We start from the raw sequence: 16748 nt of genomic DNA on the forward strand, positions 1-16748 counted from the left end.
GAGGCCAGCTCCACTGTGAGTCATAGTGGGGCGAGTGGGACAGAGCACTGGACTCTCACAGACATCTCTGTTCTCTTCTGGCCCTACCAAGGGCTTCTTTGTCTCGGACACACAGCATGAAAGACCTGCCTCTCGTTGTCTGCTTATCTGCTGATCTCTTCAAGCTACTGTTTTCTTTTTTTTTCTTCTTGTTAATGAAATAGATGCTTTAATAAATGCTTTAATAAACTACAGTTTGGAAAGATGGAACATTTTGAGGAGGTGGCCGGTGGAATGTGACAAATGAGCCACAGACTCTGAATTATGCCCTAGGCAGCAGAATCATTGTGATATCCCAGTGTGGAAAAAGTACTTACAGGGGTGCTCTGCAATTTAATATTGTACTTGAATGAAGGTTGGCGCCCTGTAAAAGGCAGATTTAAAAAAAAAAAAAAAAAAAAAGTATAGCAAAGAATAAGACACAACTAGATGTAGAAACGTAGAAAACAATATGATCAACTTAAAAGAACTTGCATATATCAGACAGTCAGCATTATAATGCATGCATGCGTGGCTGGCAGCATGCATGAAAAGTAAAATGATTAAATTAAAAGAGTTCACTGTAGCATAGCCAGTCAGTCTGCAGGAAGGAGGGAGCTGTTAAAGCTGGGCATACTGGGCCCAGGTGTAGCTCATCCAGCTATCCACCAAAGCACAACAAGACCAAAGCAAAACAGAGACACCTAGTGTTGGGGTGGCATAGAGGTTATCTCAAAAGGTGTATTGCTGTTTAGATCTCCAGCTCTCACATTTTTTAAACAGACTTTCTTAGACTTGACAAAACAAACAAAAGTAATAGATTCAAGTAGGAGAAGTAATTAGAAAACTAAAGTGTGTCATATGTGGAGCTTCTGTAAGTACACATGTCACTGTTAACATAAATAATGTGTCATCCTGATACGCCACTAATGTTTACCGGCTTTCCAGTTTTAATTCAGTACTGTCCATAACTTGACTCTCAGTCCTGATTACAATGAAATTAATCTAGAAAGTTAACAGATTCAAAGGAGCAGTCTGTGCACAGTGAACCTGCCAAGCCATTCAAGACCACTCAGCATGTATGCATCTTTTAGGCTCTTTGTCCTCTTTTCTCACAGAGGGCAGTTCAGTAGCACTACTTGCACATTGTGTCTGAAGTGAAAAACAGCCTAAAAACAAGCTTTTGGGGCCTGTATTATTTTGGAGAAAGTATTAACTATATCACAGAGCTTTGGGTTTATACAATGTGTGTGATCATGTGCAGCACCAGTCCTGTGGTGTTTCCTTCCCTTCGCTTCTCCCATATCCTGATGGACTGACTGCCAGCTAGTTAAATGCCAGTGACTGGTTAGGTCTTTGATTGTGTGACATTCTCTTAGCTCTAATGACAATACATTCCGTATCCTGAGCATTCTTCAGTCTCTGTTTTTTCCTTTTTGTCACACTTAATCTGTTTTCATTCCTTGCCCCTCCACCCTCCTCATTTTCCACATCCCCCAATCTTCCTCTCTGTTTAGCCTGAACCCCCTCTACACACATACACACATACGCACACACTCTAGTCCAGCCTTCTTCTACTTCGCTTCCCTCTCCATGCTTTCCTCCTCCCCTCCCCCTCGCCTCTCTTGCTGTCAGTGAAGTAGGCAGGGATAGTGGTGGGTGTGGGTGGCATGTCTGGATTAGCGTGGACGTGATGACTTGACCCAGACTGATACAAATGTAGAATAACTCGAGTAATGCGGTAGGTTGTGAATTTAGTGTCTGTTTTATCTGTTAAATGTGTGTGTCACAACTGAAAGTTCATAGTTCATTTAGACTACGAATGTGGTTTTAGGTGGATGTGGTTCTGTGTGCCTGGCTCTTGTGTTAACTGCTTGTTGTCAGAACATGCCGCACATGCTGCTGTATGCACAGCATTGCTATATTGCATCTTTTTACATAAGCTGTGGCCTGTTGCTGTGGAATTATTCTGCATATATGTTGTGATGTAAATGTAAGATCTTTCACTTGAGAATATGTGGACGGTCAATATAGTCAATTAAAATAATTCTTTTTTTTTTTTGTCCCTTTAGGCAGCAAACATGAGGATGGCACCCAGAGCGACTCAGAGAATGGGCTGGGGCTGCGTTTTGCCAACAGACGCCATGCTTTAGAGGAACGCCTAAAAGCGTCACACAGCCACGTGGGAGCAGGAGGATCTGGAGAAACAGGAGGGGGCAACATAACAGTCAGTGGGACCAGAACAACTGGGACTCGTACTGCTTTTATGATCGAGTTCTATGATGAGGAAAATCCTCGCAAGCGCCGGTCATATTCATTTTCCCAGACCGCACCCCTGCTGGGAGCAGGAGTTGGTGGAGAGGGACTCTGTCCTCAGCCTCCTTCTCACCCCAAGGTGTTTAGCATTTCCACCTCGGCCACAACAGCCTCAGACTCAGGTAATAAAACTCAGATTTAATGTATTTTTACACTCTTTCTATGACCAGATTTTGTTTGTCTTTTCCAAAGTAAATGTTTAAAACTATACCCATTAAATATAATAAGACATACTGGGAGTTTAGCTATTTAAGTAAAGGAATGACACAAAGGCACTATTTATCCTCTGAAAAGCATTTTATGTATGTGTGACCATTATTTTTTTTAACAGCTGTATTTCTGTGCTCTGTGTGTGTACCTTTCAGGTAAGGTCCCAGCCCCAATACCAGCTACAGTGACTGTAGGTGCCCCTACAGCTGCCCGAGTGCTTCTTAAACAGAGGTCAGAGGACCCAAGTATTGGTCGGAGCTCGGCCAGTACCGGGCTGGCGACAGGTAGCCCCACCACCCCCAGTGAGGACACATCAATTGTGGGCAGAGGTGCAAGTACAGCTGGTGTGGAGGCAGAAGACGACCACAGTGATAAAGGTACCTACACCATCGAACTGGAAAACAAGAACCCGGAGGAAGAGGAGGCCAGGCGAATGATAGACAAGGTAGCGTGGAAACATGTCTGTTATTCTGCCCCAGCTTTCACAGTACTTGAAATGAGATGTATTTAGGATCCCACATTTTTGGGCCATAAACATCACCACTAGTTTGTGATTAAAAACATATTTTCCAGAAACGAAATCCTAAACTCTACATAACAAACTGAAACAATCTGTAAGTCTGTAAAGCCTTAAATACCTAGATTGAAATCTTTTTTTCACCTGAGATGTGCTGTGTAAATAGTATACAATAAATTACAATAGTAAATTTAAATGTGGGTTATTTAAAGGACATTTGTTGCATTTTGTTGTTTGAGTCTTAATGTTTTATGTTCTGATCCCTCCAAAGTCACAAGAAAACAAAAATTATGTGTGTTGTTGCTTTTCGTTTCCAAACGTTGACCATAAAAGTAGCAGTTAGAATGACAAGCATCATTTAAGGTCTCTGCAGTAACTGCAGAAAGTAACTGAGCCAACATAAACAGGCCAGAGCAAGGTTAATAGTCTGTTTATTACCTGCTTCATTGGCAGTTTTAGGGGTAGTGAGTCCTATGAGAGTACTTGGCGTTGTTGACATTAAAACAAAGCTATCCCCTTTCTGTTGCCTTTTTTGACCACCACCCATCTTCTCTGTCCCATTGGTAAAGCTAATGCTTCTGTAGTTGCCTGGAGAGACTTACTCCATCAAGGACTGTCCTGCTTTATTAAACAATGCTCCAGGGAGGCTGTGCCACCATCATCAATTTCCTACTGCTGCCACTGGTCTTATGCCATAGAGCTTTTTCATGGTCACTGAAAACATACTGGAAATAGGCAAGAAATGCACTTAGAGAGATGACTGTGAGTTAAATTTACAGAGACAATTTTACTTGCTAAGGTTAGAAAGTTGTAGAAAGGAAAGTTTGCAACTCTAACAATGGCCAGTATTTTTATTTGTCACCTAACCGATTCAGAAGTTGGGATTGGCTGCACATAAACCTTTTTTAGGAAGTCAGGTTGTTGCTGTGGGTTATTAAATTACAAGGTTATCACACAGGCCTGATTTTAACTTTACTAAATGACATCTTAGTGTGGCACTTGTCCCTTCAAGTGTTGCATGCAGGTGTTATCTTAGGAGGAGCTGTGATATAATTAGTGGGGTGTATTTCAAGGTAGTGGTAGTCTGGGCACATTACATTCAAAACTGGAAGTGTTGTTATGCTAATTCCTGTAATTAGCTGACACGCTAATTGGCACACTGCTCACAGTCTGTCCGCCTTTCGCTCTCTTTTCTTTTGTAAATAGTGCATGTGTGTCTGTGTGTGTGTGTCTGTGTGATGTGTGACTGATATTTTTTATGTCGCCATGGTACTCAAATAACCAGACCCAATTAATGCTTTATTTCAACAGCACTTACTTCTGTTTAGTTCACTTTTGTTCAGTAGGAGAACTGTTGAATGATATGTTTATAAAATATATTATGGCGGTATTTCATTTTCATTCCAAAGACTACCATTATTCTGTTGCATACAAAATGTGCATATTGTCTAAAGATTAACTGTACTTGAGCAAAACGTTTTTGTATTCTTCTTTTTTTACACATTTTTAGGTGTTTGGTGTGCAGCAGAACAAAGACTCATCGATTCTGTCAGACCTGAAAGGAGAAGGAAAAGGAAAGGAGGCAGGACAGAGTGGAAAAGAGGTAGAAAACAGAACTTGAACTGGTTATTTGTTTTTGCTTTGTTACTTTTTTATGCCCCTTATAGTATTTTTCTTCCTTTTTCTGTCTTTGATTAGCTTTTTTATGTTCACCTATAGATTAGCATGTTAAAGTACTGACAATAGCCTCTTAGTCCAGTGTCATATAACAGACTTAAGATTCATGACTAAGCTTCATATTGTGTGTCAGAATAACTCTGATGGCACTTACTCCCTAAGCCTGTTCGTAGGAGTAGGCAAGTCCTCCCTACGAGTGACCTAGATCATACTAAGATGAGGAGAGACATGCTCGGCCCTTTAGGCAGTTTTACAAGAGGGAGGGGACAGCGTGTGTGTGCAATGACAGCCTTTCTGTCTGTTCTTCTGTCTTTTATGCCCCCCTGTCTGGGTGATTTATATGTATTTAAATAACACACAGAGCATATAGCAAACTGTTATTTTTTTTAATATCAAATAAAAATGTAGTGAAATATCTTCATCCTTACAGTCTAACTCAGTTCTCTCATCATTTATATACTTTAATGGCTTTTAGATATAGCAATTGTTGTGATCTCCTGGGTATTTTTTGTGCCACCATTAAGTTAAGTGAGCTCTATTGTAATTTTCTCAATCCTGTTTTCTTCCCTGTTGTGTCCTCCCAGGCTCTCCCTGGTGATTCTAGCTGGGTCTCTCAGTGGGCCAGCATAGCAGCCAATCACACAAGAACAGACCCAGAGGGTTCAGGAGCAGAAACAGGCAGCTTCCTGCACAAAGAGAGAGGTAGATACTATTGGAAACTCAGTTTTTAAACACAATATGTTTTCATTTTTAAAACCTTGATATGCTAATTATTTCAAAGTAGAACTAGGACTGAAAATCTTTTTTTTTTAATTTCATGCAAACAAAAGAAAAAAAAAAGAATCACAATTAAGTTGTTTTTTCTTATAGGTGCTAATACTGTTGAGTCTGGTGCCTCCCTCAGCAGAGGCGAATCCTCCTCCAGTCTGACTGACCGTAAGCGTAGGACCCTCCCTCAGCTCCCTGTGGATGACTCCCGGGCTAAATCCGCTACCCAGACTCTGAGGTCAGAGATTGGGGAAAAGCAGGATACTGAACCTCAGGAGAAAGAGAACAAGGGAGACGGGGAGTCCCCGACTCCCATGGAGAACAGCGAAATGACTAGTAAACGGAAACAAAGTTCCACCTCCTCTCCATCTAAGGCTTCTCTCCGGACCTCTGGAAGCACTGAGAGGAGGAAGAAGTCAGAGGAGAGGAAAGGAGGAGGAGCAGGAGCAGGAAGCGAGAAGTCTGGAAAGCCTCTAGTCCGCCAGGGCAGTTTCACAATTGAGAAGCCCAGTGCCAGCGTCCCTGCCGAGCTCATCCCACGTATAAACAGAGGCTGCAATGGACGTGAACGCAGTGATTCTGTAGGCAGCATGGATACTGCAACTCTCCTGAAGGACACTGAAGCTGTCATGGCTTTCCTAGAGGCCAAACTAAGAGATGAAAACAAACTAGATCAGAAAAGTAGTAAAGCTGGCATCACTGCTCAGGGTTCAAGTTCAGCCCTCCTCCCTCGGACTGACTCTATCTCTCCTGAATCAGATGTGGACACAGCCAGCACAGCTAGTCATGTGGCTGAATCGGCAGATAAGAAAGCAGCAGCCAGTGTACAAAAACGGCGTTCCCTCAGCAGTATGCACCGGGAGAAAAGCAATATGAGCACAGCTTCCAAAACCAGCATCACAAATCCCAGTGCTCGTGAACGGTTGGAGAGAAAGACTAAAAGCAGGCCAGTCGAAGCAACGACCCGGACTGATGCACGTCGCTCTGTTCAGCCATCTTCTGCCTCCTCCAGAGCACGGCAGCCCTCGGCAGATCTCACTGATGACGACCAGACTTCATCCTTTCCCATCTCCGACATCCTCTCCTCAGACCAGGAGACCTACTCTGGACCTCTGGGGCACTCAACACACGGACGCGGCTCAGATGATGTCTTGCAATCCAAACTTGATAGGTCTGCAAAGACATCTGCCAGTGGTTCTTCCAAAACCAGCCGGACTCTTCATGCAGCCACAGCCTCCTCCTTGAGCAAGCAAGCCTCACTGCCTCAGCCACGACCCACAAGAGCTTCTCTTCTCCGTCGTGCTCGACTGGGAGACACATCTGACACGGATCTAGCTGATGCAGACAGGGTGTCTGTGGCTTCTGAGGTGTCCACCACCAGCTCCACCTCAAAACCGCCATCGGGCCGGAAAGGGATGTCACGGCTGGATCTGCTGGCGCAGCCACGAAGAAACCGTCTGGGCTCCATCTCAGCCCGCAGTGACTCTGAGTGTACAGTGACCCGAAGCTCCACCTCTTCACCCCGGCTATCATCAGAGACTGCTCTGCGTCTGGGCTTGCGCTCATCAACACCCACGGAGAACAAGCTGACACCCAGAATGAGAGCCAACAGCGTGTCCAAACTGAATGAAGCCAAAAGCAAGACCACTACAGCGGGGTACTGCTCACCAACAGGTGAATACATCTACTCCAGCACTGTTGTCTGATTGATTCAGATTTTTTAGTTGCACAGAGAAAGGAAAAAGTAGAATTCTAGTTTTAGCTGTTCATTTTATTTTTGTTTTGACCTAATTATCAGTTTCTTTATAAAAAAGTATGACAAAGTCTAATTACATCTACATCATTGCATACCTCACATGTCAGTGTGTAAACATCTGTGTCCAAACATTTCCACCGTGTTGTGATGATTTGGTGCATTGGTTTTCATTATCCAGAGAGCTTTCAACCCGAACCTCCAGGTGGTGATACAGAGGAGGAGCTAATGGGTACTGTACCAGGACTATAGAGCCTAACTAGACTGTGTATGTGTGTGTGTCTAGTGTGTACAAGTGTGTGTCAGACCTGGGTCACAGGAATAGAAGGTTGAGCTCCACAGGATCTGAACTGTGTTACTGCAGCAACTCAGTTTTAAAAATGGCGCTGCTTGCATTTAAAAGTTAAATGAAAACAATGTATGTACGTTGAGTAGCTTCTTTGGCAAAAATTGCCACATACAAAAATGCAAAGGCTTAGTAAATCACCAGTAAATGTCAACGTAAACTACAATGACCCAGCTCTAGCATATTTGTATTGTTAACGTCTCCTACCTAAAATCTGCTGTGATGAGGACTCGAATGCTCTACCCATACTCTTACTGCGTCAAATCTGTAGTTTGGCCCTATATCCCATGCTACATGCAGCCTGAAGTGCACCTTTTCAGAGGTTTCCTAGTTCTGTTTTTGTAGTAGTATGTTGTATTATATGTAATTATTAATTAGCACAAGGTTAAAACTGCCGTGATGCAAATGGTAATAGGATTTGTTTGTATCTAGATGTGTTACTGTGCTGATGCAGTAGCTAGATTTTTACAAGTTTACCATGTTTTTTAAATGCTTTTATAGATTCAGTGAATTCAATCATATTCAATTCCAATATGATCAGCCGAGTGTCACTCCTGATAGCAAATCAATACAGTCGTATCAGCTCTGTAAAGTATACAAAAAAATTTTATAGCAGGTATAAATGCTAACAGCGATGTATTAAAGATTAAGCTTCACTTCTATCCAAAGATCTGATATTTGATCTCCAACTCTGTGATTATGTGGTCCTGGCTCCACCTTGTGGAGAATTTACATGTAGAGCAGGGGTGTCGGACCACGTACAGTCCACTTTGTGGCAAAAAAAGAAATCTGTCAGCACGACTCTTTGCGTTTAAGTTATAAGACGTGCAGAATTACAGAAGAAGTTCTGGTAGGTCTTTGCTCAGGCTGTCTCTTAATTTTAAAGCAAAAGGTTTTTTGACCATTATTTGACCATTTATTTTAGTCCTATTGTAAAAAACCCTGAAGGTTTTATAGTTGATAGTGAAAAACATGGAAATTTTCTTTCATTTAACTGTTGAGCGAATACCTAATTACTTTGGTGTTGTTTATGCCTTCCTTTACTTGGTCCTGAATTAGAGTCTTTGCTGGGCTGATTCTAGCCCTCTGGCCTTATGTTTGACACCCCTGATCTAGACACTTCCGCTCTGAGAAGACTGGAAGAGCACTCTGTGTCATCTCATCATGGCACAGTTACAGTACATTAATGGCTCTGGTGTGTGAGCATTTTGAAGCAGGTTAACATACACTAACATGGTTCTAACAAGATTTGTTAACTTGTTGGATGCTTTTGTTGGCAGCATGGGCCAAGAGCTTTTCAATAAACTCAACTAGTGTTTCTTTTTTTGTTGTTGTTTTTAATTATGTTTTTTAAACTCCAAACATTGCTGCATCAGTCCATACAACAACTAAGCAAAGTTGCAATAATGATAGTATTCCTGAAATACTTGGCACCACTAACGCTTCTTATTCTCCCATCGTTTTTTATTCAAGCCCAGCAAGGCAGTTCAGTAATCAAGCTTATCGTCGTTGCCTTTGAGAAATATCTGTGTTTGTCAACAAACAAGGAAGCATCCATTCTCCTCTGCTTAACATTCATATTTTGTCAGATCAGAGCAGAATCAGCTGCTGGCTTCCTCAGAAACAAAGCATCTCAACTTTACAAGCACATTTATCTGTTTTATGAATAACTGATATTTTTGACTGAAAGATGACATTTCTCATGCACTTCTATCATAGTGTCCAGCAGCAGCAGGTGGAGACGTCTGCCACCAGAGTACGGTTCCACCTCGGAGGAAGAGTTCGGCTCCAATCGCAATTCTCCGAAACGGCCCCACGTGCGGCCTCATCACATCGTCCCACACCGCAACTCCAGACTCGGCGCCACTGTGAGCCCAGTTGGGGTGACGGGCCCAGGTGGAGTGGGGATCAAACACCGCATGAAAGAGCAAGAGGAGTACATCAGGGACTGGACAGCACACAGCGAGGAGATAGCCAGGTACTGATCCACACTGAACTGAGTGAAACTGAGCTTTAATGGTTTAACGGTTTTGTATATGCTGTTCTGTGTATGCAGGTTTCATGTGTTCATGTGGCTGTTTATCCCGAGTCCTAAAGAACCCCGTCTGATGGTTAACAGGTTATTCCCCTGTGTGCGCAGGATCAGCCAGGACCTGGCTAAGGACTTGGCCATCTTGGCTCGTGAAATCCACGATGTTGCCGGCGAGATTGACTCAGTCAGCTCATCCGGCACAGCACCCAGCACCACAGTCAGCACCGCTGCCACCACTCCAGGATCGGCCATTGACACTCGGGAAGAGGTAGGCCCTGCACGTCCTACGCAGCCGGATATACAGGACAGCATGAAAAAGGTGCCCATTTTTCTTCTTCTTATTGCCTTATTGCGTGTGTTTCCATTGCACTCTTCCATCTTAATGTTTTGCTTTCATTTAAAAAAAATGCCTCTCTGCTGCTTCTTGATCTCACCTGCTGTGTGGTATTCACGTATTACAGTCCCATGCACTCCACTTTCATTTGTTTATCCTTATTTTGACCAAGAGAGTATTTTTTTTATTATTTTTCTACTATAAGACTAAAAACCGACTTTCTTTGGCTAAACAGTTAAAAAGCTTCAGAGCTGCTTAGCTTTTACTGATAGAGTTTTTCTTTCATTTCCCATGAATTCTCACATACTATGTTAAACTAAAGTAGAACAACACCGAAGTTCTACTTTCGGTTCAAAACTTTGACATCCTTCTTCTCTCCCTGCTCCATCTCTCCCCCTCTTTGCCTAGTTGGTTGATCGGGTGTTTGATGAGAGCCTCAACTTCAGGAAGATCCCACCTGTGATTTCAACTAGTAAGCCACCAGAGATAAACGGGAAACCAGCAGAGCTCCGGCCCCGTGCTCCTGACAACTTGGAGCCTCGAGCTTTAAGAAGACGCACCTGGAATAGAGAGGAGGTGAGAGGCAAACAAGAACATATGACACCAAATTTCTGGAAGCTGCATTGCATTCAGCAGTCAGCTTAACAGTCAGTTTCTTCTTCTGTGTGCATGCAGGCCGTGTTAGACAGCCTGCTGCTCCATTCAGTTTCCCAGCTGTCCACCAAGATCAGGCACTCCATTGACAAAACAGCAGGAAAAATAAGGTGAGTATACTTGTTGATATAAGTACCATTAGCATTTAACAACATATCTACAGTGCCTAACTCTAACCCATTGATCCTGAATACAAACGTGAAGTGTTGTACAATGTTTGCTTCCAGGATTTTGTTTAAGGATAAGGACAGAAACTGGGATGAAATTGAGAGTAAACTAAGATCAGAGAGTGAAGTACCACTCCTTAAAACTTCCAACAAGGTGCGTAAATTCATCTGTCTGAATCATATCGAGTGACAAACAATTCCCAGTGTTAAGTGAACCCAATCGTTTTACTTCCTAATCATTTTATTTCCACCCTCCATTCACAGGAAATTTCTGGTATTCTGCTTGAACTGAAGAGAGTCGAAAAGCAGCTTCAAGGTAAATTATAAATGTGAACTCGCTCAGAGTCGTAGACATTTTCCTGCATCTCAACTCTGTTTATTTGTATTTAAAAGTTGAGAAGCACCTTAATACTAAGGGAAAAGAAATAAAAATGATGGATTTCTTTCAAATGCTGAAAATTCATCACCCTGCAAAAAGGGACGGACACATATGTAGGAAATGGAGGTGTCAGAAAGATTCTCTGCAAATCTGAAATGTTTTTCTTCTTCTACACTTGTGCATGTGGCTTTTAAAGCAAGACCAGATCAAAAACTATATTTTACAATAGAAAATATACACTGGCTTTTACATGAAGCCTTTCACACACTGACCCTCTGTCTATTTCTGTGATAGTGATCAATGTGATGGTAGACCCAGATGGGACTCTGGATGCCTTGGCCAGCCTCAGCCTGACCAGCCCCACAACCCCTACAAAGCCCCAAGCCGCCAAAACAACTCCCCCCTCTGCTACCAGCCCTGGGTCGGCACCCCCAGCCAAAGAATCACTGCCGGAGATACTTCCAGGGTCTGGAGGTTCAGCAGCAGCCTCCGCCAGGGTTCAGACTTCTTCTGCCAGCACGGAGGAGAAAGCACGCGACACCAGCATTGGTTTGGGTAAATCGGCAGTCGGAGGTCTTAGCTTCAGCCGGATCCGGCCGAGCGGAGAGGAGGCCATCGCCCAGAAATAAAGTTTGGTTTATGTGAATAAACAAATGGATTGGAGTGCTAGCGGCTGGTGATCCATGTAGAAACATTCAAACTGTTTTGTTTGTTTATTTGTTTATGACAGAACAATGGCCATTCTGAGACTATACCAGTCTAAGATTATAGCATAATATAAAAAAAAAAAGATCTCCTCACCAGAATTGAAGTGCTTCATCTGACTTTTAGACTCCCCTCTCTGACCCTCAGCTGATACATCATGAGTTAACCATGAACAGAAATTGACCCATGAATGAAAGACTGACATTTCAACTTTGAACTGTTCAAGCTGGCCGGCTGACATGGCGGTACCGGTCGGGTGCTCTCTCAGTGGACAGATTTCTGTGGGCGTACAGTCTCCTCCAGTCCTCTTGCCTTCTCCGTGTGTCTGGACCCCTTCTACACTAAGGACATGCCTTAAAACATATCCTCCATAGTAGCAGCATGACCCCGTATCCCTTCTACTTCAAAGACTTTTAACACTTTCATGACAGACTGCATTGTAACATAACACTTGCAAAACATGTTCTATTTACACTAGAACAAAATACAACACACTGCAATAATTTATTAGCTCCACGCCAGTGCAAAGAATATTTCAGCAGCCTTAAATAACCACCCCGACAAACCACAGTCATAAATAGACATGCTTTATGCCAGGAACTGCCAAATTGCAGATGTTTTATATATTTCCGAATTGTAACCGTCCATCGAGCCGTCTCTCAAACTGATTTGCAGTGCCTCCCCATCTGTCGGTTCACCTATTTCTTGTTCGCCTGTTATGTTCCCCTCTGTCCTCCCCATTTTTTCCTCCTTGTAGCTGGAAACATGTTTGTCAGAGCAGTAGCACATGCATGAGAGAGCAGAGTGTTTTCTCCCTGCAAGCTAGCGCCTGGGTTGCTCTCAACAATACTGAATAGTGGTTTTACTCAGTAGTAACAGCCTAAGGGAAACCAATGATAATCACTTACCAAAGCGAGTATGTTTCCAAACACTAAAAAGTCATCAACTGATATTGCAGTTCATCTTAACGTGATCTGGTCTGCAGTTCACCCACCTCTCTGAATGTCAAAACCCAGTCTCTGTTAGCAAATCAAGAATTCAAGAAGATTATTTATTATAACGAATCATTATTTTAATAATTGCAAACAGATATTTCTGGCCCCTGTGAGAATCTATGCCTAAGTGTCTTTATGATTTCCAATTGGCTTTTTCTCTGCTTTTTTTTTTTCTTTCCAAGTCACAGATTGACTTCTGTTTCAAGTAGCAACAAAGAAGGTCACTGTTTAAACCACTGTTTTATATTCAGACACTTTTTATGATTTGACTTGTTCGTTTTCTTTGTGCATACAAAATCTGAACTTGAAAAAAGCTGCTGGGTTAGTTTCAATTAATGTGCTGTCAAAAGAATATAGGCACCTCACAAGAAGCCTTTTTATGGTTTAATATATCAAGTCGTTGAATTGATTAGATAATTACAAAATAAGCTCCCCGTCTGTGAAGATTTAATGAATTTTGCTTGTGTATATACAGAAGGTGCATTGTTATCTTACTGATACTGTGGAATTTCAGTATAATTAACCTCTTACTCATTGACATTGCTGCTTTTGTAGTTATTTTATGGGGACTAACCATTTTCTGAATCTCTCTCCAGCTTATAGTCTGTGTACTAGAGTAAGACAACTTAAAGGCAAGTGTATTAGTACTTAGATGCTCATGGAATAGTGAATTAGGTACCACAATACATGTTCATTTCCTTCTCTATACCGTACTGTACAATGTTTTTCAATGCCTCAAAGTGCCCGTTTTGAAGCTGGGGGGGCATTGATTACAAGAAGAAAAAAAGACGTAGTCGTCTAAGGAAGATTTATCTGGTTTTGCACATCAGATTGTGGTGTGTTTTCATGCAGAAGTAGTCAAAGGCTGCATCAGATGAGCGATATCATTTAGCCTGATATCAGACGTGACTGCCTTGCCTCTCTGGAACTATTCTGCCTGTACAAAAAAAAAAAGAAGAAGAAGAAGAAGCCTCTAATTGTGTTTTTATTTTTTATTTTCTCCCATTTTATCAGAAAAAATATAAATTGGGGGACTGTGAATGCTAGGTACAGGCTTATTTTTTAAAACTCTACATGTGTCATCTGCTCAGTGGTCTTTGTATTTTTTTTTTCTTGTTATTTTTGTAAAGAAAAAAAACCCATTTTATTTATTTTATTTTATTTTTTGTTTTAATATGTTGTGGATGTTTCATGCATTTTATATTTGTTCAGTTATCTGCATTGGTTCTTACTGTTAATAAAAAAGAGCCATACACTTGTCTGTCCAATTTCATTTGACTAGGCAGTGAAAAAAAACACTCACCTCTCACTACATTAGGTACACCTTGCTAGTACTGCACTTTTGCCTTCAAAACAAGGTGCTGGAAACAATTCTCAGAGATTTGAACTCATTGTGAACCCATTTTCATGATCAAGAAACTGGTGTGAGTTTTATGACAGGATGTGTTATCTTACTGGAATTAATAATCTTTAAACAGACACTCACTGATCCTGTAAGAGCAGGAATTTAACTACAAACCCTCATAGTTCCCATCAGTAACATTCATTCTCTGCCACAATGGTCACAGTGGCTAGTTTAAGTATGTTTGCCCCATAGAAATCCACTGATGTTCAGTGAGTCCCTTTGATACATATTTAGACCTTCATAATTTTCAGGGTGCATGAGTGTTATATCTCCATCTCATTCTAAACATTTTACCAACATGTAAAAGGCATACGTCCACAAGATTTTGATTTGTTTAATTTTAATTGAAACTTGTTTTTTTTTTTTTTTCTGAATAAATGTGTGAGATGGCCCTCAGGCCTCTAAATCCACGTCCAGGTTTAGGTGACTACTTGGATTAGGGGAGTATTATTTAGAGCAATGTTTGTCACTTTGGTTAATCGCTCAACTCAGGCCGTTTTTGTTCAGTCTTTTTCTAACTGAACTTTCACATTTAACATGCTAACTGAAGCCTGTAGAGTCTGAGATGTAGCTCTTTTATTTTCTGTATTGTACAGTCTGACTTAGGGGTGAATTTGCTGGGATTGGTGACTGTGTTGCATGTTTAGAATAATCTTCTTCAGAGTAGACTTTTGGTGTAAGATGATAGTGAATGAAAAAAGCTATAAAAAGCTGCTGTGGTTTTAATTTTCCAAGAGAGGTAATGCACATAATACAGAGACGAGCGCACGGGGGATATCCAAATTCTAGGAAGGCAGCCTGCTGCTGTACACAGGCGGATTCTTCTCAGTCATTGTTCTTAACAACTTGACTGTTTTCTCCAACCACACAAAGAGTGCTGTTTCCATTCTGGGAAGTCTACTCATTGGTGTAGGTAGTTCTTCAAATTACCTATATATGAGCAGCTGTATTAGCTTTGACTTAATATATGTTAAATAGTATACTTTCCTGTTTTAAAATTTATGATTACTCAAACCTTACAAATTATAACTCATCACCACTTGTGTGAACTACAAGGGTGTCATCTTTTTTCTTTTCAATCCATTAAGTACTACCCCTACGGTGGCCCTGAGAGGCCAAACGGACTGCAACTTCAGAAAACACTTGCAAAAAGAAAAATGCTGCAAAAAGAAAAACGCTTGCAAAAAGAAAAATGCTGCAAAAAGAAAAACGCTACAAAAGCACATAAAGCACAACGGAAATAGGAAAAAAGACAACGGAAATGTTTCTGGGGAGACAATAACCGGACGGACCAGTTGCACGAACCAAAACATGTATGTATGGTTGTATCCCAATTCAGGGACTGTGGCTGTATCCCAATTCAGGGTCTGCAGCCTTAAAACCCTCTGATGGTCATAGTCAAAAAAGGGACCCTTTTGGGTCCCCTTGGATTGTTGATTCTCAATATATCAGTCATTTTAAAGACTAGTTGCATGAAACTTGGCTAGGATGTGCATTTTAGCATTATTTTTAAAATTCATTGATCCCCTCTATGGTGTTGTGTATAGTAAAGGAGATTCACATAAGTGTTACCATCTGTGGTCCTCGTACCATTTTGGGTCCCATTGACTCCCATTATAATCACATATTTTCGATATACTGTAATCCTGACATGTGATAATTTTTTTCTCGTGAATACCTAATGGATCTAAGCCTCAGCCTTCAAAATAAAGGAAAAATATGTTTTGGATCCAATGAGCACAATATTAGGTACAGCACCACCATAGACATTTTCAGTGGTTTTGAATGCAGGACATGGTTATCTTATTATGCAAAATACATGACAATAAAACAGCTGACCACCATAAAATAGTCTCGATGTAGTGGAACTGATATAAGAGAGTGGTGTGAATGTGATTGAGAATATATTTATATTTTATATATATATTTATAATATATATTATGGGTTTTCCCCCTCCCCCCCAAAAAAATAAATAAAAAATAAACAGGGGTCTTTATGACAATAAAGCTATAAAAACATAAAAAATATTAAAAAAATTATGAAAAACTTTATATCTGTGGTTAGGTCTGAAGTTGTTTAAAAGATCTGATGTGGAAAAAAATGAAAAATTAATTCATATATGATATTGCTATATCACCTTTTGGATGGGGACCATTTTGGGTCCCGAGGGATACCAATGGATGTATATTGCAAAAACTCTTATTGCTCCAAAAATAATAATGCATCCAAATCAATTCTGTTATGAATTCTTTACCTATCCAAGGCTCTAATAACCTCATGCCAAGTAGTTCCATTTGCAACTCATTTTTTGAAAATATTGCATATTATGGTTTTTTACCCCCCAAAGAAAATAAACAGAGGTCTTTATGACAATAAAGCCATAAAAACCTAAAAAATATTAAGAAAATTATGAAAAACTTTATATCAGTGGATAGGTCTGAAGTTGTTTAAAAGATCTGATGTGAAAAAAA

General features: G+C 41.0%; 1 protein-coding gene across 7 annotated transcripts in view; it reads left to right on the plus strand.

The window, feature by feature from the left end:
• cep170aa (centrosomal protein 170Aa) overlaps window positions 1–11834 on the plus strand; it is a 36955-nt gene extending 25121 nt beyond the window's left edge. For 2 of the 7 annotated variants that reach the window (XM_026189512.2, XM_026189519.2), the window contains 13 exons: window positions 2091–2456; window positions 2700–2989; window positions 4572–4664; window positions 5323–5440; window positions 5609–7180; window positions 7441–7491; window positions 9325–9583; window positions 9725–9956; window positions 10380–10547; window positions 10647–10735; window positions 10853–10946; window positions 11057–11108; window positions 11466–11834. In XM_026189512.2, coding sequence (XP_026045297.2) covers window positions 2091–2456; window positions 2700–2989; window positions 4572–4664; window positions 5323–5440; window positions 5609–7180; window positions 7441–7491; window positions 9325–9583; window positions 9725–9956; window positions 10380–10547; window positions 10647–10735; window positions 10853–10946; window positions 11057–11108; window positions 11466–11800 — 3719 coding nt within the window. In that variant the 3' untranslated portion in view covers window positions 11801–11834. The remainder of the gene's footprint in view (window positions 1–2090; window positions 2457–2699; window positions 2990–4571; window positions 4665–5322; window positions 5441–5608; window positions 7181–7440; window positions 7492–9324; window positions 9584–9724; window positions 9957–10379; window positions 10548–10646; window positions 10736–10852; window positions 10947–11056; window positions 11109–11465) is intronic. The other 5 variants (XM_026189515.2, XM_026189513.2, XM_026189514.2 and 2 more) reach the window with 5 other exon arrangements.
• Window positions 11835–16748: the final 4914 nt, after the last annotated feature.

This window comes from Astatotilapia calliptera, chromosome 13 (assembly GCF_964374335.1).
Source record: "Astatotilapia calliptera chromosome 13, fAstCal68.1, whole genome shotgun sequence".
Taxonomy (NCBI): domain Eukaryota; kingdom Metazoa; phylum Chordata; class Actinopteri; order Cichliformes; family Cichlidae; genus Astatotilapia; species Astatotilapia calliptera.